The sequence below is a fragment of the Lolium rigidum genome, chromosome 7, assembly GCF_022539505.1.
Source record: "Lolium rigidum isolate FL_2022 chromosome 7, APGP_CSIRO_Lrig_0.1, whole genome shotgun sequence".
NCBI lineage: Eukaryota > Viridiplantae > Streptophyta > Magnoliopsida > Poales > Poaceae > Lolium > Lolium rigidum.
The window spans coordinates 105,860,562-105,882,470 of NC_061514.1; the positions used below are offsets into that span (position 1 = coordinate 105,860,562).

The 21,909-nt window shown below is 44.9% G+C and overlaps 1 protein-coding gene across 2 annotated transcripts; it reads left to right on the forward strand.

Annotated features, from left to right (window-relative positions):
- The first annotated feature begins 1,013 nt into the window (after positions 1–1,013).
- On the forward strand, positions 1,014–11,703 carry LOC124670621 (diacylglycerol lipase-beta-like). Of its 2 annotated transcripts, XM_047207099.1 has the most exons (14): positions 1,014–1,333; positions 3,744–3,882; positions 4,245–4,464; positions 4,553–4,653; positions 5,622–5,743; positions 5,823–5,914; positions 6,234–6,339; positions 6,805–6,959; positions 8,272–8,393; positions 8,862–8,992; positions 9,295–9,392; positions 9,515–9,669; positions 9,880–10,291; positions 11,129–11,703. In XM_047207099.1, exons 1-14 carry the CDS (start codon positions 1,067–1,069, stop codon positions 11,214–11,216), a joined length of 2,208 nt encoding a protein of 735 aa, XP_047063055.1. In that variant the 5' UTR covers positions 1,014–1,066; the 3' UTR covers positions 11,217–11,703. The 2 variants fall into 2 exon arrangements, with proteins under 2 accessions (XP_047063055.1, XP_047063054.1); XM_047207098.1 differs by lacking the exons at positions 9,880–10,291; positions 11,129–11,703 and having other exon boundaries at positions 9,306–9,392; positions 9,515–9,626.
- The last annotated feature ends 10,206 nt before the right edge of the window (positions 11,704–21,909 follow it).

The window sequence follows — 21,909 nt, forward strand, 5'->3', positions numbered from 1 at the left end:
AAAATGTGCTCGACTATGAAAACGGGGTGTATGTTGACAATGATTTCGATCCCTTCTTTCTCCCTCGGCTCCCCTTTATATAGGAGGTGGAGCCGAGGCTTTCGTATCGCATAAGTTACAAAGTCCGGGAGACTATTTGAGTCATTCCCGTATTATTATAAGACTCTCTATTCCTAATCTATCTCTATCTTCCATATCAACGTCTATTGGGCTTCCAGACTTTATAAACTTCGGTTCGTGGGCCTTCAGCTATCCTCAGGTACCTTATTCGGCAGTCCCATTCGGGATGCCTATGTCACCATCGGCGGTTGTGTTTCTGGCGTGGGTGGAGGTAGTGCGAGGATGACGATCCCCTCGTGGGATGTGGGTGTTCTTTCCAATTGTTTATTTTCGTTGAAGCGTTCACCCAATGTATGATTCTGCTCACGTGAATCGTGAGTCTGGGTCCCGGGATCACGTCAATCGTGTGGCTAGTGACCCGGAATAGGGGGATTTGATCCTCGGGACGCTGAGCACGCCCCTCTCAATTTTGTCTAAATTTAAATGTATCTAGATACTATTTAGTGATTAGATATATATAAAATTTAGCAAAGGTAGAACATATTTGGGGGAAGGTTGTTTGAGTTTGACAAATCGCAAATACGGAGTAGTTCCAAAAGCCACCTATAAAACGCAGAAAAGAAAACTTAAAGCAGCTGGCAGTGAGTCAGCGATCATCATCAAGCTCAAAGCTCAGCTCTACCTGGAAAACGTCCCCAAAACAAAAACAAAGACAGCGGAGGCTTCATTCTATTTCCGTGCCCGTCCCCAACCACCCGCGTACCCCGCTTTCCATGGCCGCCGCGGCCGGATGATGTCCAGGAAGCCCCTCCTCCCCTGCCGCGGGCCTTCCACAACTCCTCCCGCCCAGCTCCTCCTCCCAATCCGCCGCCTCCTCCTCCTCCCCCGCCGCCGCTCCTCTCCGCCGCCCGACCGACGGAGGCCGCCCGCCATGGCCGGCGCCGGCCAGCCCGTGGCCCCCGCGGCCGCGGCCGCGCCGGTGTCGGCCACCTCCTTCCGGGTCGGCATGGTGCGGGTCGTCTCCTTCCTCGTCGGCGGCCTCAATTGCGCGGTCATGCTGCTTGGCCTCTACCTCATGGACGCCGTGCTCCCGCCGGGATGCGGCGGGGGGCTCGCCGTCGCCGCCGCGCCCGTCATGGCCGGGGTCCGGGTGCTCGCCATGCTCGGCACCGCCTGGGCCCAGCACGCCACCGCGGATGCCATCGCTCGCCGCCACCTGGACGAGGAAGCCGCCTCGGTCGCCGAGGACGCCGTCGCTCGCCACGAGATCAGGGTGAGATGCATCTCCCTCCGATATGTTGCTGGTTAGGTAGATCCTTTCTGGTTGCGATGGTAGGCACCTCAAAACGCATCCGACGGTAGAGGCCAATTCTACCGAAGAAACCCTAAATCGTAGAAAACAGATTGCCCCTATCATATATAAACAGCGGCTGGCTCGTCTTCTTCGCCGCCGCCGCGAGAACCACCACCCCTCCTCGTCTTCTTCGCCGCCAAAAGGAAAAGATGCTCGGCGAACACATCCACTCCCATGCCCAAATGCAATCCCTGCACGCCCGCTCCGATGAGCTGGCCCGCTCCGATGAGCTGGTGATGCTTGTGTATCTGTTCTCTCTGGACTCCGTGCGCATCGCGCCCGAGTCGTATGCACTCCTCCGCCAGCTCAAGGACTCGACGTCCTTGAGGTTGTATTGCTCCGAGCTGCCTTTCCTCACGGTCGTGGCAGGCTTGGCGCTGGAACTCCACAGGCTCGAGCATGATCTGTTACCCCAGGCCATGGATCAGGAGGCCAAGCTGGAAGGGGGCGTCCTGGAAGCCCTCCTACTCATGGAACACTCAGCAATTACGCTCTTACGTCTGGGGAAGGCCTTTAGGGAAGCCCACGTCAGGGCCGGATTGCTTAACGATGATCTGGTCACAGGCCCAGCCCGAGAGCTGAGCAGAGCGCTAAAGGATGCCGCTGTTAATGTACTGGAAAAAGGTTTCACCATCCTCTGGCTTCGGGAGCAGCGTGTCCCGTGGCTCCAGCTGGTCAACGCTCTGTTGGCGACCCCAGTTCGTTTCTCTGATTCTGGATCTGAATCTGAGTCTGAGTAGACTATCAGCTGTTTCTTGCCAGCTCGTGACTGTTGTGATGAGTATTTCTTAGGGGCGTGGCAAACAGCTTACAACTCTAGGGGTACCTCTCAAATGTTGCCATGTATTTCTTGGACCCTTTATGTTTGGATGATATTATGGATTTTAAATAGTACAGTATGTATCTTGGCTACTGTTTTCTCATTCTCTGCTAGGGTACAACTTGCAATTACTTTCAGTTAGGATGCTTCGGTGGACATGTATGAAGAATGATTATTCTTGTGCAAAATCAGTTTGTTTTAAAGTATCACTCTTCACAAGTCAAAACTAACAAATTCAACTTACAAGTCCCACTACTATACCAAAACTTCCAAACAACTCTTGCTATAAGAAAACTCCATCTTGAACTGTCCAACTATCCCAAGTTCAAATATCTGAATGGTGACAATCGATTCAAGTAGCCAATGCTGAGCATAAACATATACCATATAGCAATGCCAACATATATATCATAGATCAAATTTGCTAAGTAAGCAAATATGTCCTCACACAGCTACAATTGGATCATGGTTTCTCTCTTTCTCTGCTATAACTCCTACTCTCAATGGTATCTATGCACATAATTGACCTGAACAACCCAAAGCAATTGGAGACCTCCTCAACTTGAATCCGTCCCAAGATAGGTGTTTCACAAACAACTGGACCGTTGCAACTGGCATATCGTGGCACTGTGTGTTGACTAAATGCCTTCCCTTCATTCTCACTTCTCAGGTGTAGTGACAAATGGAGGCCATCTTAGGCTTGTTGGGGATTTTGAATTTGCTCTGCGAGATCCAAACTCATCAAGGGTTTGCATCAACAGCTTGAACCTACATAACTCATGCGGTTTGATTGATGGAAGATATCAGCTGATAATGCTGCTGTTATGGTGTTGCCTTAGTTGACCTCACAGTATGGTTACTCCTGGATAGTGATAAAAACCAGACAATAATTGAGGAAGCTAAGAGCTTAATATGACGCACAAGTTCGATAGCACTGGCAATCTGGAAATTTCTCTTGATGAGTGACAAGTTACTGGTGAGGATTGTGGTTCCAATTTTGTAGTTGAACAAGAGCACACAAGGTTATGTACATTCATTTGTCGTGTTAATCAGGCCGAACCAATTTTTGGGAGGGGAGTCATTGTGGTAATTAGGGTTAGTAATTAGTGGAAGCGGTATTTTGTTTCATGCACTCTAAACCACTATGCTCTAAACTAGCCTCATTTATCTATACCTTATGGATCATAATGCACTTGCAGTTGCATTATGAACATGTTTTCCTACCGAACTATGCTAGAACAATGCTAACATATTGACCATTCCCTGTTGAGACCCATCAATGAATCACTTAAGTAATTTATATTCAGTTATTCATATTTACATTCTGCCCCAGATAATATGTAAACAGGGCACAAAGGAGATCTAAAGGAATTAAGAAAATAAGTAAACAGGGTTAATGATGAGATATGGATATTTCTTAAAATGAGGCAGTTTAACTTAATTAGATCTGAGAAGAGTATACTTTCTACCGATTTGTCATGCTGTTGCTACTTCCAATTTTCTGAACAGGTGAGGTATAAACGGTGGCTGTGGTGGACTAGATTTGGTATGGCTGTTGGTGCGTTGCAGCTGGTTGGCGCAATATATCTCATGTTTGTCATTGTGAGAGATCTTCCTAACGGAAGAAGATCCACTTCCTGTTTCTTTGGTATGTTTGAGTTGGTTTATCACTTATCAGTTGTAATGTTAGCTTTTGAACCAAACCTTTTCAAGAGCTTCGTTTGGCGAAGCTCACTGCTAAGTTAACTCTATTCATACAAAACATTTGTTGAGAATATTTTCGGAAACTCTATATGAAATATATGGTTAAACAGTAAAAAGAGAATGCTACCTACTCCTGTTATTGTGCAGTTTTAGTCTCTGTAACTACTGAATCAATAGAGAACTATACATCTTAGGAGGACCCATATTTTATCCAGTGCCTATTTGCCTAAGTTTTCTTTGCCGCTCTATCATTTCGATACGTCTATCTTGTGCTCAAATAATTCGCTTGCCTTGCTTGTAATCTAGGACAGGATGATGCTGGCCAGGTCTCTGGGCGAGCACTAATTGCTCTGTTTCTTATCCTATCCTGGGTTGTGGTCATCGTTCAGTGCTTCACGGGTTCTGATGTATTGAGATGGCGATCATTCTATGCGACACATGATATGGCATGGAAAGCTCACTACAGGGAAGTGTTTGATCATGGAATCCGTGAGGCTTTGTGCTGCCTAGGACGTGCAAAATATCTGTAAGCCCTTCTACAGTCATTTTACAGTGTATGAGGTTTCAATATTAATATATCTGTTTACTCTGGTTTGTCGTATGTACTGATCTAGAACCGTATTGGAAGAAGATGAGGTCTATTCTGTGGCAAGACTTCTGGGTGATTTGGTTGCATATCGTGCTTCTGGGACTGGTCATTTGGAACTGTTAGCAGGTTGCCTCTTTATTTCAGTCGTTTCATATCAACTATATGTTCAGTGGCCTGTCTGGATGTTCTAATCATTTATACTTCCACCTAACCCGCATTAATCTTCTGAAACTTTGCTATGCGCCTGCCCGAAGATGTGCATAGCTATATCAGTTCTTTGTACACAATAAAGAATGAATAAACTCTACTGGGTACCACACCATACTCCAACATATACTTCGTAGTTATTAATCGCTTGTTTGAAGAATGGTCTTCAAAAGTTATTATGGAAACTGTCCAGTGTCCACTTCCACCTGAGAAGCACGACAACTGTAGAAAACTAATAACTTAAATATTTCTATTTGCTATCCTTTGACACAGAAAACCTGAGGGGAAATGTTTCTTATACAGTTATACTCAGCTAATGAAAATGTAAGACTGGAACTGTTGTATTTCAGATGCTGGTGGGTTGGCCGCACAAATTTAGAATACGCAAACCATATATCGTGATTGCAATTTTTTTCTGCAGTTTGTTTTCTACACAGAATGTGGTGGGCTTGGTGCAATTTACTTGACATAAAATGTAAAACCATAAGATTTCAGAAGAATACCAGAAGAAAATGCTGCTCAAACTGAAGTTCCATGGTCACCCTTTTTTCTCTTGGCTATTCAAGTAGTTGACCTTTAGGCTCATTCTGTTAGCCGCCGAGATAGATGAAATATTATGATTGGAAGTGAGATTGGAAAGGGATACGTACTCGAAACCTGTTCATGCTAAACTACGAGATGCATGGCGTTTTCCCGCCTCTTTGTCACCGGTAATGCCTGTAGTTTTATGAAAATATAGTTCAAAAGGGAGGCTTCCTTGCTATTTTCCATAGATGGTTAATTGCAAAAGGATTATGTATGTAACGCTAGTACTATATTCTATGCTCCATTATGACTTATGAGTATTAACAGCATAATAAAGATTTCTTATATGGTATGTATTATAGGGCTTGCTCTATTGCAGAAGCATGGGAATTTGCCTGATTTGCAAACTGACCTTGTGGAGGCACCTCATAACCTTATGCAAGAAGCTGCTGTTCTCCATCCATTTGCTGAAGCGTGCTATACGGTTAGACACTATCTAATTGGGACATATTTCTTATGTATGCCTGCCTTGTATAATTACATGGGACAATGTTCTATTGCAGGGGCCACTTCTTGATGTTGGAAGAAACCCCATTTTGTTTCCATGTGCATGGGTTTATAGACAAGGCGTTTTAACTCCATGGACGCGCAGAAGGTAACCATGTCTTCTCAGTTGTCTGTTCAGTTCTCCCTTGTTTTCTCTTATTACTTTGTGATCTTATCTAGTCCAGTTCGGCTGGAAGCCTTGTTCTGAAGGGAAAATATTACTCAGTGAATTAAGCTAAATTTGAGCATTACTCTCTTTAATCTTAAAAATCTTGTTACACACTTATGCTTTCTATCTAAACATTTTGTATGCACATCTTCATGACTGTTGATCTGTTGTATTTCCCCCTTTTTCCAATGAAATCATAGACCAGTGTATTCTGACCTTTTACTTACATAACAGTTACTACATACCAATCTTTGTTCAGGCGCCCTGCACTTGATGGTGATAACTGGTGGCGAGGTCATGCTGCAGCTTTCCTTAGATTTGCTAATATAGCACCTACTGCACTTGTTCGAGGCCGCGTTCGTCAGGTAATGCATGTTTTATAGTAGCACTTATATTAATTAATTTCGACAAAACTGGGACGATGTAATTATTTCAACCGTTTGCGAATAGCATTGTAAATGGCATTTGTACATATGTTATGTTTCTTTGCTGACACCTCTCATCTATGCTCATTTAGCTGCCCTCGGGAACCACTTTTTGTATTCTGCTTAACCTAGGATTGTTTTTTCGTTAAGCTATTGGCAGATTTGTTAAAGGAGCTCTCCCTCTTAGAGCGCACTAATTGTCTAATATGCATCATCTAGTTGCTGAGAACGTGAAATTCGTTTGGACAGTCCATTGGGTGTGCCATTATGTGCTGAATGTCTTGTGGTACTGTACAATGCATTCACTTGCAGGAAGGCGTCGTGACAAGTCAAAAAATGTTGTAAAGAAATAACATGTTGATATCTTAAAGAGAATCTGATGATCTCTTTCATACAACTATGCAGAGCAAACGTGAAGCTGCTTACTTTGTTGTGGTCCTCCACGAGAAAAAGACTGTTCTTATTGGGGTGCGTGGGACAGAGACACCAGAGGATCTCATAACCGATGGATTATGTAGAGAGTGTGCTTTCACTAAGGAAGATTTGGATGGATTAGTAAAGTAAGCCCATCTTAATAGCCACATCTTCTTTTCTTCCGTAATTCTTGCTTGTTATATTGTTCAAATTAACTTGTGTACATTCAGAACACCTGCTGCAAGCCCTTTTCTAATACTTGGATGGTAATGTTTGTCAAATTGGCTGTGGGGTACCGTTAGTTTGTGCCAGTTGTGTAGACTCCGCAAAATTTCAATTTGGCCAATACCATTACAAAACCCAGGTAACTTGTGAGATACACCACCGCCATCATTAATATATCATTTCTTAGGTTTAGGTGGGGAGTACACATTGAAAAATCTACATTACCTCTTGGTTAAAGACGTGTTCCTACCTATTTCTTCTTTGTTGGCTCATTTGTTTTTTCTTTTTGCACGGTGGACCACATTTAGCTATGTTGACAAATCCTCATAGCCTTCTTTTGTGATGTTTGAATATGTTAGATTGTGGCTTCGTTGAACATGTAATGCTGAGCTGTGATAGCCGCCTTACAAAATGGAACGGTAGTTGAATAAAAAATTGTGACATAGATGGTTTAGTACGTGGCTAAACTTGGTCCACGGTGCAAAAAGAAAGAAAGGGCCTAGTACAATCATATACACAGCAAAGGAAAAGTAGTTGGACCATGTCTTGAACCAAAGTGCAACATATGTCAAGTTACCGGTTTTTGCAATGATACTGGGCAAATTAACGTTTTTGTAGTTGGTAGCAACACAAAATATAACGGTGTCACATAGCCAAATTTTAGCTACTGTGCGTGGAATCACCTTTGAAGATTGCTTGCCCACAGCACACAGGTTTAGTATCTGAATTTTCTCAACATACAAAATGGTTCTAGGATTTTAGTTTTGTTGTTTTTGATCCTTGAACTCCTTTTCCTCCCATACAATATTCTTGATTCAATTTTATGCTTAGTTTGTCTTTCTTTTACCATCATTATCAATTTTCCAGCCATTCCATAGTCAGTTGTTCTGCACAGTTAAACAAAATGGATATTGTAGTGCTTCGGGTTAATGGATTATTAGTCTTTAGCGGTATTTTTGTTGGTGAAAAGGCTCATCTGACAGTATTTGAACATTTATTATATGACAGAGTCCACAACAAATACGCTGCGAGCTCTGTCTTAAGGAAAATTGGATGATTGGACCTAGTGTCAAGTGATTTTTTAGTAGAGAAACTGTTAGAACGATGACAATGAATAAACCCATGAGTTAAGGGGCCAACTTAGAGGCTAGATACCATTTAAGTGGAGTATCCATGTGTTATCCTGTATCCACAACACCCGTTCTTTCTTACACTATGCTCATTTATTTTCAGTAATGAACAGTTACCAGTAACTACGAGGGAGAGAGTTATTTCTACATTTCCACACTATGGACACGGTGGAATTGTAGAGGCTGCTCGAGAGCTTTTCATGCAACTCAATGACTGCACAGGAGGTTTATATTTTCACATTCTGTTATAGTTTGGTTCAGTTCAGCAATTCAAGTTCTTGTATCTGAAATGGTTTAATCATGTTCATGCTTACGTCCTCTTTCTGTAAATACCTTATAATCTTGTATACTGCATGTTTCACTATATTTAACTGTATTAACTGTTGGTATAAAAATTTATGTCACTATCTTTGAAACTGTGTCATCCAATTATTACTGGTTAGCACATAAATGGCAAGCGCTAATTCAGTACCCCTACAGACTGTTTATTGTTTTTATTCTACATCATTATTTGATTTGTTTTGCAACATAAGTATATTGCTCATTTGCTTGTGGTGCTTGTTTTTGTTTTTAGTAAACTATCACCTGAGATTGGAAGATTAGATGCAATATATGATTTTATTTTATCGTTTTCTACGTGATAAAACATTTTTATTAACTAACCTGTTCTCTCTTACCATAATGGCAACTCAGAAAACACGTCCTCCAGAAAACTTGGTTTTCTATCTACGCTGGTCCAGGAGGGCAGTGAGTGTCATGGATATAGAATTCGTCTTGTTGGACATTCTTTAGGAGGTGCTGTTGCTACAGTCCTAGGAATGATGGTAAAAGATGTTAACCTTTCACTGTATTTTTTCTAACTCTCCATTTACCTACGTTCCAGTTTGTCTACGGCTACCCCCCCCCCCCGCACCCGTTGTGTTCATGATTTATGCATTATCTGATGAGCTTTTCATTCCACAAGTTTTATATGCATAAAAATCTGTCATCAGCTCATATGATTTTTTACTTGCGTTTTCTGCTTTTTCTCATGACTTGTTTAATCGCTGCCTGTGGATGCTGATCAGTGTTATCAGGAGTATTTAATACCCATGACTCTTCAAGGCTCTAACTTGCTCTTGGGCAGCTTTTTGGCAGATACCCAGACGTGCATGTGTATGCTTATGGTCCACTTCCGTGTGTGGACTTGGTGATAGCTGAAGCATGTTCGCACTTTGTTACCACGTAAGAATAAGCTGAGAGTTGCCTAAAGCCTGCTTTACCAATGGAACTTTCATTCTTGGTTCTCTTAACAAGGATTATTAACTTCTTCAGTTCTTTGACTGAATTTTCCTCTTCCTTCCCAGCATTATAAACAACGATGAATTTTCTTCTCGCCTTTCAATCAACTCAATCCTCAGGCTACGATCTGCTGCAATAAATGCTCTTTCAGATAACTCTCCTGCTGATACAGCAATGATACAAAAACTTGCTCGCAGAATATTGAATGTGAACAAGTATCAGGGTAATGCTCCTGACCGAAGTACAGAAACTAGCCGCACATCTGAAGGAAATTTTCTAACCTTTTCTTTTGTTTCTTTCGATGAACATATGAGAATTTGACCACTTGAATCTATCTTATATATGTCACAGATTTTGCAATGCCCATTTGGTTTTTCTTGAATTGTCCTTTTGAATTTGCCTTTTCCTGTTACAGGGAGGGCAGTACCAAATGAAAGACGTTCGTCACACCAAGGCCAATTATGCAATAGTGAGCCAGATCTCCAAGATTTGCAGAATGGCCTTGGTGGGTACGGTGGATCCAATTCATCCATAGATGAACACAGAAGCTATCAAACCCTAGACATTGATCAGGATGTCCAGCCGATTCCACTTGATGGGCATGATTTTGGTTTGGAAGAGCATCAGACATCTAATAGGGAAATACTAGTGGACACTCCGGAAATGTTTCTTCCAGGCTTAATTATTCACGTGGTGCGGAACAGAAGAAGCCTCTTCCCTCTTTGGACATGCTGGAACTTGCAGGATGCTGAACCACCATATAAAGCTGTTTTGGCAAAAAGAGAGAACTTCAGGGATATCGCTGTTACTCCATCAATGTTCATGGATCACTTACCATGGAGGTAATGTTCAAATTATTTGACCAACTACAACTATTAATACATATAGTACATGAAATTTGGTAATGCCATATTGCCATTAACCTTTGTAAGTAGTACTAGGAATGTTGCAACATTGCATCGAAACTTATTACCCAAAGAAAGGACATAACTTCCAAAGAGAAGAACACAACTCTTTAAAAAGATCATAGAACAAAATAGTCAGGTCCCTTAGTACTCTCCATGCAGTGGCAGAGCGTGACAGTAAATAAGGGTGGGCACCCAGAGTGGGCCATTTGTAGGCTATTTACTGCTAATGGGCTACATTTATAACAAAACATAGGGAAAGATTGGAGAAAAGGGTGGGCCATGGTCTAGTATGGCCCACCTTGGTCTTTCGTCCTTGCTTTGTCTAAAAAGTTAGACCAGAAGTGCTACAATTTGGGCCAACTAATGTTACATGCTAGTGGAACTCGATGTAAACTGTTAAGTTGGTACTAAGGGCTGGGTAATAGCGTTATAAAAAAACATGAATGTCTGACTAGTAAGTTGGTATTACATTCGCTATCATATGGAAGTATAAAGCCTCTGTCATGTCAAATATGTTATGTTTGAATACCAGATATATGTGTTGCTAAGCTATGTCATTGGATTGTTTTTCCAAGAACCAATAGTTGGCATTAGAGTTTTCTAGACTAGAAGCAATTAGTTTTGCAATTGTTGACAATTGAAGTATACAGCTTTGCTTATACCACATGTAACCTTTTTCTTTGCCTGCATTCAAAGGTTGCAAACTGAGTTGTATTACAACTGATTTATCCGCTTACAGTTACACTAACAGCTTACGTTCTGAAATTTTAGGTCTCAGTATGCTATGCAGAGAACTCTAGAATGCCAAACGTTAAGGAGTTCAACTAACTGTGATTCACCTGTACAACATTTGGTCTGACCAGGGCAAAATTGCCCACCCATTCTTTTAAGACACTGAAGGAGCAAACCGTCCCATACTGCAAACATGTTTGTATAACTTGTGGCTATATTTGTGTATACAAGAGATCCGAGGCTTTGATTCCGCTCCATGCCCTGCTGAGCTTATTGACACTGACAGATTACCTGGACAGGCACCAGCTAACATATATCTGGCTAAAAGGAATTGCAATGCCTCCATGCGCAACAATACAGTATATCAACAATATCTTCTGGCGTCTACGTATCTACTTACCCTGGCCGTCTCTTCTGCATTGATCATTGGTGCAGCCATACTGGATTGTTCACATTCATTATTCATTATTCTGCGGCAGTGCTTGTTCATATCAGTTTTTTCTATTCATTCCAAGCCAAGATGATGTACATATTTAAGCAGCATAGTTAGTTGGAGGTACTTACTAGCAAGTGACAAACAAAGTGTGAATATACAACCTAGAGGTTAATTAATCTATAGCTTCTCTTCCTCTGTTCCAGCACTTTTGTCTGAGACACTAATTACATACTAATCTCACTCCACCCCCAAAAAAATATACGGAGCAGCACTTTTTTTTCTTCACAAAAATTCTATTTCCATTGCAAATAAGGGTGTTGTTCCCTCTACTCCCATGTTAAATAGAGTCTCATTGTATTCGTTATGTGTTCATTGAAAATCTTTATATTTGAGAGGTCATAACTAGTGGTAATGCAGTCACTTCCATTGCATGCTTGGTATATATGTGTACAGAAAACACGCCTTCCGTGTTTGGATGAAGAGGGAGATTAATTGTTATACCGTATATAGATGCATTCATATCTAAATAAAGTTGAGCCAATTAATTTAGAAATGAGAAAGTAGCTAGGAAGTAATCGGTCTTCTGTTTTTTCTGTCTGGAGCTGCTTTGAAGCCATCTGAAAGATTGTAAGATTTCTATCGCTGATATTGTTGTGTGTTTGTCCCGGAGCTGCTTGCATGCCATCTGAAAGATTGCAAGAATTTATCGGTGATCCTGTCCCCATTAGTTTTGTTTTACTCGTACCATGAACACCAAACCATGACTGACAGAGTCTGCCATGTGCATCTGTACTTGAGTCATTAACACAGCCCACGTTGGCATTCACTCGACCACCACAGTGTTTGTTAGTTAGCCTGCCTAGCCCAGCAATGGAAGTTGGAGGCACGGGTGGCCCGGCCAGTGACCTGTCTCAGCGTCGCCTGGTCTCGAACCGCCGACCTCGCAACGTGCACCGTGCGGTTGCAGCGTTGCCCTGTAAATGCGCCGTGCCAAATGACAGCGCACGCACGGGAAGAACCATCGGAATGAGTAGGCTTCCGCATTGATCGTCGTCTCCGTCGCTAGCTGGACACTGCATGCAGCACTGTGCCAAGACATGTATCGTGGCGTGTCTTGTTGATTGCTTGAACTTGAAGCCGCACCACCTTAATTTCCATTCAGGCCTCCAGGGGGTCAGATAGATAGATACGAAGCGTACTTCGGTACTTGGAGAGTTGGAGGAGGATACTACAGTACTCAGGTTCTGCCCTGTAGTCTGTAGAGATAGATAGCGCAACGCCGTGTGGATCACTCACTGGTCAGCGAGCTCGCTCGCGCGCGCCGCTGGCTTGGCGGTTGGGATCGGAATCGGTTGTTGGCGCGGCCGGAGGAGGGGCCTGCGCTGCAAGCTCAAGGCGGGGCACACGACGACGACGTGCGCGACTGCGCGTACGCTCTCCGGGGAGGACCGCGACGGCCGCCGGCTGATCATTCATTCGGAAGCAAATGTAGTCAGAAAAGGTAGCTCGATCGTCGCCGAGCCGCACCGCACGCAAGCTATAGCTCTCCTCCAACTAATTAACACCTCCAAAGTCGGGCGGAAGCGAGCGGCAACGAATGAACGAAACGCCTATGACTGAATGAATGCCGCCTGATTTGGCGCCCGGCACGTTCGCTAACAGCAGTTACAACATGGCTAACTGATCGTTGATCGAGCGAGCAATGATGATCAGCGGCCGAATCAGGGCAAGCCGACGTGTTGCATCTTGCGTGGCGGCTCGGTCAGGGCAGGGCATGCAGGGACCGATCGATCACGCCAGCGAGCCGGCACGCTTGGGGCGTGGGATTTCCTACCCCAGCTGCCCCCGTCCTCTCTCTCTCTCTCTCTTCTCCATCGCACCAAACCGTACCAACACCTCCCCGATAACTCTAGCCAGGGCAGTTGAGTTTGTAATTTTGGGTATGCTTGGATGGTGCCAAAATTTACCCTAACAATTTTATGGCAGCCTACAATTTTTTGGTCTTTGCCTGGTTGGTTGCCAAATTTTTTTCTTGCCAACTCTTCTCACATTGCCTTCACAAATCTTACCAATTTTTTGGCCAACATAGGGTCAAGGAATCTCTAACCAATATTTTGACTTGCCAATGGTTGCCAATATTTTGGTAAAGGAAAGCTATCCCATGAACCAAACAGATCCTTTGTCCCTCGTGGAAGCGTCAGCAGGGCAGTGCCTAGTGGATAGCAAGTCAACCACAAATGGTGCTCAGGCTACATCTAGCCTGCTATTTCTCAAAATTTGGAAAAAAGAAATTTAAAGTTTCAAAAAAAATTAGAGAAAAATTCTACATATAGTTAAAATAAGCTTGGGACACCAGCAGGACTTGCCACCGAAGACGTTGTAAGAAGAAGCAGACCTGGGCTCCATGACAACACCCCCAAGGAGGTAACAACGCAACAAACGCCGCCTTTGCCAGGACCACGGGGGTCTAGGGTTTTCATCCGGATCCCCAATGCAGCGAGGTTAGCCACAACAACGCCCTCAGAGGGTCACGACACCCGCAGGCGTCACAGTCATTGGCGCTAGAGCGCTGGAATTTTGCCTGGAAAAACCCTCGCCACACCTGGTACCTCGGAGTACAAGTCATGCCCGAGCCAAGCTTCTAACCAGGAGCCCCCAACGGCCACTCCTCGCCACCCTCGTGGCCCCAAGAGATATCCATCACCACTGCTATGTCACTCGCCGTCGAGCCACCCGTGCAGTGCACCTTCCGGGACCGTCACCCTGGCATCTACGAACTCACACCCATGTAGCGAGGTCCATCGTGTGACCTGCAGCTCGGAGGATGTAGGAACATTGGAACCAGAGGGCGGCAACAACACAACCACCTAGAGGACGTCCTCCACCACCGTCGGGGAATGCAGATTGGACGCAACTTCAAGGACACACCATGCCTAGCAGGCCAGGACCGACCCAGATTGGGCACGTAAAGTTTTCGCCGCCACACTGCAGTACGTAGGCCACCACAACCGCTACCCTCTTGCTCTGCGCCGCACCACCGCAACCAACTCCAGGGGGTGCGCTAGTGTGAACAAGCCAACCCGCCTAGACCTAGATGTATCCCGCATGACCCATATCTGAGCCATCGGATCCTGTCCGCCACCAGCATGCTACCTCGCTGCCCTAGCGCCACCACGACGCCACCAGACCATCTCGAGCCGAGTTGCCGCCGCCTGCGTTGCCTGCCGCCAAGTAGCACCACAACCGAGGAAGAGACGCCACCGTGCCTCGCCCCTGCCCACAGCCCCACCTAGGAGGATCCTGCGCTGGGTAGAGGAAATTCCACCTTCGCAGACGATGAGACGCCACCATGCACTGCCGTCTGCCCACCAGCCCCACCTGAGAGGAGCCTGCGCCAGGTAGAGAAAAGGCACCGCCCCGCCTAGGCTTTGCACGGTGGCTCCCATTGGCGGCGACAACGGAGGGAGGGGGTAGAAGGAGAGGCTCGGGGAGGTTAGGGTTTGACGCCCCGCGAATGCCCGCTGGGGGTGGCCTAGAGCCCAAGCGTTTCGGCTTCGTCAATCTCAATACACGTCAGATTAATTTGTTGCACTCAGTCTTTTAGAGGTTCGTCCGTGCTTTTATAGTAATGAGTGTATGCACGTGTGAATGGTGTGTGTTTCCCAGAAAAAAACGAGATTACTACTGTGTCAATTTATCATTTTTAGTTTTAAGGCGAAGCTAAGCCCGTACTGCATGGAAATTAGTCGTTTTGGCCCTAGCTTTAACTAGGTGAGACACGGAATTCTCTTCACCGAATTCTGTAGATCAATGGCAGGCACATGAGCTATCGACTTTACACGCCTTCATCACGAGATCGCAACAGTACAGACGAAAAGGAAGGGTAATAAGCGAGCTGGGATCCCAACATGATCTATCAACAGTCTTTTCTCATGCATGGCGGCTGGAGCCGGATCGACTTGCTGCCTCAGAGGTCGCTTTCCTCCTCCGCTGTTTTGTTCCCGGTGGCCAGCCCAGTGGGCACATATTTTCCGCTTTACTTTTGCGTTCCATCATTTTTCACGGGTTTCCCGTACGTCGGATAAAAGGTTAATAGCGAGGGCTCAGGGGTTGGATCGACGAGATGTCTGGCCAATGATCGCGGACTCCTTCGTGACCAGTTCCAGCTTAATCTGAGTGCATATCAACCTACTTTTTTGGCTGATAATGATATCATTCTCAGTGTTCTTTGACTTAAACGACCTGCTTTCAAACTCTAAACGACTTATGCCCTTCTATCAGAATTTTGAAACTACTATGGTTTCTCTTGGTCACGCTATGTTGTATGGCTTAACTGATGTACATGACACGTCATTTAATTTGTCTAGTTTTCATTGAGTCCAGTCATCTGAAATGGCGTGACCTAGCTATTTTTTCTTTACAGTTTTGCAAGTTCTCAGCTAGGTCAGTGCTCAATCCAGTCCTACATCTCTCAATTACATCGTGGTTCGTGCATATAGTCATAAGTTAGGTTGCAACTAAGATTTTTTTTATTGCAAGTGGAGATGCAACTAAGAAAAATACTTTAACCCGTTATATGTATTTCATAATTTGATAACATCATTTGACCAAGAACTAAGCTCACAATCGACTGAGAAACACTTTTTTTTCCACCCTAGGGTCTGAGAGTTTTCCGTAGGGCCTGACATCGTTGAGTCTAGCCATCTAAAATGGCATGATATAAATGAAGTAGCCAAACAAACAGACGTGTTCTAGCTGTTTTTTACTCATCCTAAGCTAAAAATGGCTAAGTCTAGTGATTTAAACAAGTCATACAACATTGTGTGAATATAAAAGGTTATAGAAGTTTTAAAATTTTGGAAGAGGCTCGAGTTTAGGAAAAGGCCATTTATATCAAAGAAGTTTGGCTCTTATATTTTCTTGAAACGGAGGAAAAAACTTTGCCGAGCTTCTTGTATTCTTACTTATGCATAGGCTAGTAACTGCTAGAGCATAAGGATTTCACATGAAGTAGCAAACAACATCTATCAGTTTCTCTATAGGAGGGAATCGTCAACACGATTGACACGTCTTTCCAACGTTTCGTTCTCTCTTTCGCCTGCCTTTTGTAGTGCGTTAGAAAATTATACGCCTGAAAGTTGAGAGAAGTTTTGTAGCGACTTCACTCTAAAAGTGAAGCTCCAATGAACGCAACTTCTGGGTGGAGGGGATCAACCGATCAAGTTGAGGCCAACAATTAGTGCATCAACTGTCAGCCGTCGGATGTCTAGTTGCCTACCAACTAGACAAGCGCAATATCGAGCTTGTCTAGGCTGCTAGATACTTCATCCGTTCCAAAAATATGTTACAATATAAATTATTAGTTAAAGTTATTTTTTATAGAATTTGAGTAAACATATATAGCAAAAGATATCAACGTCCACAATACCAATTATATATAATATGAATATATGTCATGATGATTCTAATAACATTGATTTGGTATTATATATATGGAAGTTAATATATTTTATCATATACTTCATCAAACTTGATAAAGTTTAACTTTGACCGAAAAGTATATGCAATGTACTTTGAGACAGAGGGATTACTAGAGGAGTGTGCAATTGCAGTTGCAGCGGTGATGTCAAGTGAGACTTCAATCGGACCCGCACATCCAGGTTAATATACAATACATTGTGCATCCTCTTGCCAATCTAGTGACCAAGTTGGCAATTGGGCACTTAGATAGAGCATCCCCACCCGTTGGGGCTCCCAGGCCGAAATCCGGCGCTATTTAGCGCCGGATTGGATGAAAGTTTGGTGCGGGAGGCTCATTTTTCCAGCGGCGAGTTCAGCCTGGATGAAAGTTTTTGACAAAATACACCGAATTCAGAAAAAATTGGGCGAAACTCATTCAAACATAAGCGAAATTTAATGGTATTTAACATATATAGGCGAATTTGTCCATAAATAGGCCGAATTCGTACATATATTTGAATTCGGCGTTAGGCAAACTAAAACTTAAACTAAAAGCGGCCTTCTACATGCCGAAATGGCGGTAGTAGGCCGTGTAGTCGCCACCGTCGTCGTCGTCGCTGGAGTTCCCGGCGTCCTCGGGCGGCGGCGCCTCGTGCCATCGGCTGGAACCCTGGCCAGGGTCACCGGTGCGTGGCGGCGTCGGCCGGTACAGGTCGTCGTCGCTGCTCTCCTCCAGTTTTATCATCGGCACGTTTCTGGGCACGGCGTTCCTTGCCGTGGCGAGTTCGCGCTCGTACCTGCGGCGGAAGAAGTTGCTCCACGAGTCGTAGTTGTCGGGGAAGAAGCGCGGATCCGTGCGCTGCTCGTCACTGAGAGTGACGAGCATCGCGTTGATCTCCGCCTCGAGGGCGGCCCGACCCATCGGCGGCGGCGGGATCGAGACGCCGCCCGCGCTGAGTCGCCATCCTCCCGACGCGCGGAAGTCCGGCGGCGCCGGGTAGCCCGCCATGTGAAGGAGCCGGACCTCCCATTGGTGGAGGGAGCGGCGGCCGAAGCCATTGTTGGCAGCGCCGTCGTTCGCCATTGTCCGCTAGCTTTGCTCGAGATTGAGGAAGATTGGGGAAGATGTGAACATGGCGGCTGGCGTGATGAATGCGGCCAGGTGCGGTAGTCCGGCCATAAATAGAGGTAGACGCGCGTGAAACCGAGGCGACGATATTAACTCGCCGCGTGGAAGCTACGCGTTCGGCGAAGACTGACCGGCGGCAGTCTTTTACAGAGCGCGGAAGACGATGCGATGAGGACGAAGATCGGTCTCTGGCCGACAAGTCGGGGCCACCAGCCGCACGGGAAGTTTTCTCGGGCGTTTCCCGCGCTTTCGTTTCGTCCGGAGTACCCGAGCGCTCCCCGGGGGGCCGGGGATGGCCTGGGCTCTCCGGACGGATGAAAGGCCTAATCCGAACGAAATTGAGGGTCCGGGAGCGCGACTGGATTGTTTTTGTCCATCCAGATAAAAAAAGTCGTCTTGGGAGCCTCGTCGTGGAGACGGCTGGAGATGCTGTTACGATCGCCCCTTTAGTTTAGTCACCCACACACTCACACATACAACTAGTGCTCCAGGGAATAGTTTGACGATGGAGAAACTAAAGCAGGTGAGATCCCCCACCCATATCCTGCGCGTAAAGAAAAGAGCATCCGTCCGGATCATGACACCTGACTGAAGCTAGTTTTAGATCATGTGAAATAGGAGTAAGATTACTTCGTCACCAACCTTGTGATCTTCCGTGTATTTGATGTGCTTAGAGAGAGACCCTTTCGTTTTTAGTATTAAGGGACAGTACGGGCTGAGTGCAGTGCGATCGCTCTCGGATATCCCGTCAGGAAGGAAAGCATCTGGATCTCCATCGCTGAGTGTGTTTGGACCATTTCGTCACGCAATAGACCTGTCTTTGAAAAGAGGGAGGGAGAAAACACAAAATGGGGGGAGAAAAGAAGGAAAAGCGACCGATCGATTTGGATCATCATCATTAGTCTGAATCGCCATGGAGTCTCCAGGGGATTAGTTAGAGCATTGGTTTGCCAAAGAGAAGTTCATCGAGGTCGAGCGTCCTCGAGAAATCGCCCCGCCCACCAACCCACGCAGGAGAACGACACACACAGAGGAGACAGCACCTTGTCCCGGCAGCCCGAAGAAGCGCTGATATCCCTGACCGCACTCAGCAATCAGGTCTAGCTATTCCTGGTGGCTGGTCTGGTGCGGCCGTGTTCGGCCATTTTGACAAACCTGGCTTTAGAGGTAAACTATTGCACAAAATAAAATCTCATCGAAATTATTTCATAAACTGTTTTGTAGGAGCGATACCCACCATCCTCCTGCTAGTGTGGCAAGGGGGGCCGCGGCTCGCTAAGGTAGCGCCTCGGAGCGCCGTGCTACCCTTTGCTAGCTCAACTCACTACACAAGGGCGCTATCCTCATAAAAAAGTTTAAGTGTTTGGGCCGCCTACCCCGCCATCCTCAGCCACTTTCTTCTCCCTCTCGACCCCGAAGCTCTCCGTGTCTCATCATCTCTCCCCCAACTCGCCCCTGTCAAATCTTCCTATTTTGGTTTGATTTCTTCGTGGATTTGGACTCCCCTAAGAACATATAGGTACTTTCCCCCTTCTCCCTTGTTTTTGTCCGATTCAAATCTTCTAACTTGCTGGGATTTTCCTAAATCTTTGAAACCCTAGAAATTGTATTGGACAAAAAATCTATGGCTGGTTTTTGTTGTATTGGCCAATGGTGATTTGTATGATGGCTATGAGCATATGAAACATTATGCTTATGATTTGTAGATTAGGGTTTTTCTTAGTTTTAGGTAGGCCTAGATCTAATTAGGGTTAGAGTATGTGGCTATGATTTGGTGTTAAACTTGGCATGTCTAGGTAACATATTGTTATTGTATTTTTCAAATGCATAGCTTAGTGAATACATGATTGGGTATAAATCAAAATTATAATTATTTGGTTACACATTACATTTAAAATATTGTTCTTTCATACTAAATTTATCCTGAAAATTGTTGTAGGTATGGCGCCGTCCGATACGCAGGACATACCGACGAAGTTGAAGTACACTGTACGACCATTGGCCCATGAATTTTCCAGAAGGAACTAAATGTGCTTGTTGTTGGTGCGGTGATCTTTGTGTGGCCAAGTGATGTGATGGTTGGGATGAGAAACACAGAAGGAGTTTTTGGATGTGTCCTAATTATGCATATGACAAGGCCAAGCCAAAAAAATGCCCATGACTACCCGACGGTATGTGTCTGCACTTATAATGAATATTTATCGAGTGTTTGCCATTAACAATATTAACTATTTGCAGTCTCCCCCATCGCTTTGTCCATTTGTGGAGTGGATAGACTTAGAGCAAGATAGCTACCACAAGAGAGAGGTCGTAACCGGGGAAAGAAGAAAGTGGGACTACACCCTTCAGTTGATTCATGAGGAGGAGCGCGAGAAAAATATGAAGATTTGGAATGAGAAGCTAAGTTTGGAGAAAGAGAAGAATGACCAAGAAGAGAAAGACCTTCGTGAGGCGGTGCAGGAGAGAGAGAGAGAGCTCTTCTTGCAAGGGAGGGGGAAGAAGATGCCAACAAACGAAAGGGAAAGTATCCCCGTTAGACTCAGTAGAGTCATGTCTTCAAATTTAATGCCTTGGAATTTGGTGTTGTAAACTTGAAGGCTCAACACCACCTATTTTGTGAACTTCCATGTGCCATGCACTTTGATGTTGTAAACATTAAAGTCTGGTGAAAGACAAAGGATGCCCCTAGAGGGGGAGGTGAATAACGGTTTAAAAACTTCTACATTGGGGGCTTAATTGAGCAAGTGCGGAATAAAGCTAATGTTTTGCTTGTCAAACACAAAGCCTATAAACTAGGGTCTGCATATGTTCACCAACAACCTATGCTAAGCAAGATAAGCAATAAGGTGATAGTAAGATATGAAACATCAAGCATGAAGGATATCTCAAAGTAAAGTGCATAAGTAAATGAGCTCGGGTTGAGGAGTAAGTGAGGCACATGAAGACGACGATGTATTCCGAAGTTCACACCCTGATGGGTGCTACTCTCCGTTGGAGCAGTGTGGAGGCACAAGGCATTCTGTCATAATGGCACACCATATTCTCCTCGAGCCTTCCCACCAAAAAGGAAATTCTCGATCCACTAAGGGACACTTGAGGGTGGTCATTGAACCCGTACAAGCTTGGAGTAAGATCCACAACTTAATTGGAGGCTCTCAAGTAAACTCCACGAAGGTCAGAAGTTTGAGGCAAACTCCACAACAATTGGAGGCTCCCAAGCAATCTCCACCAAGGCCAAAATGCCACAAAGGACACACTGCCACAAAGGCCACAACGCCACAAAGGCCAACAAGTCGTCTATGCTTTGAAGAACCCAAGAGGTACAAGCTTCGGGTACAAGCACCCAAGAGAAATTTAACTCAATAACTCTCACTTCCACGTATCACCGTGGAGAACTCAAAATGATGCAACTTATGCAATGGCAAGAACACATGTGTTCAAATACTTCACTTACAAATCCCACGAAATCTACAAAAGCTTATGAGGGAATAAGTGAAAGATCGGAGATGGTAAACCTAGAGGGGGGGGGGGTGAATAGGTTTCTACAAATTTTAGTTCTTTCTTCGCAATATTAGGCTTTGCGGCATATAAAGATGAGCCTAATGCAAACTAGGTGAGACAACCTATATGACAATACAAGTAACTCAAGCACGAAGGCTCTCACAGGCAATTATATCACAAGTAAGGAGTTCGGTTAGAGATAACCGATAGCACGCGGAGACGAGGGTTTATTCCCGTGTTCCCTTCCTTTGCAAGAAGGTACGTCACGTTTAGAGGGGTGGAGGTCCCACGAAG

Excerpts from the sequence above, each read along its gene's own strand:
- LOC124670621 (XM_047207099.1), top strand. The coding sequence starts at position 1,067 with ATGGTGCGGGTCGTCTCCTTCCTCGTCGGCGGCCTCAATTGCGCGGTC. Across the intron at positions 4,654-5,621 it reads TCATTTGGAACTGTTAGCAG|GGCTTGCTCTATTGCAGAAG; the intron begins GTTGCCTCTTTA and ends TATGTATTATAG. Across the intron at positions 9,393-9,514 it reads TGTTCGCACTTTGTTACCAC|CATTATAAACAACGATGAAT; the intron begins GTAAGAATAAGC and ends CTTCCTTCCCAG.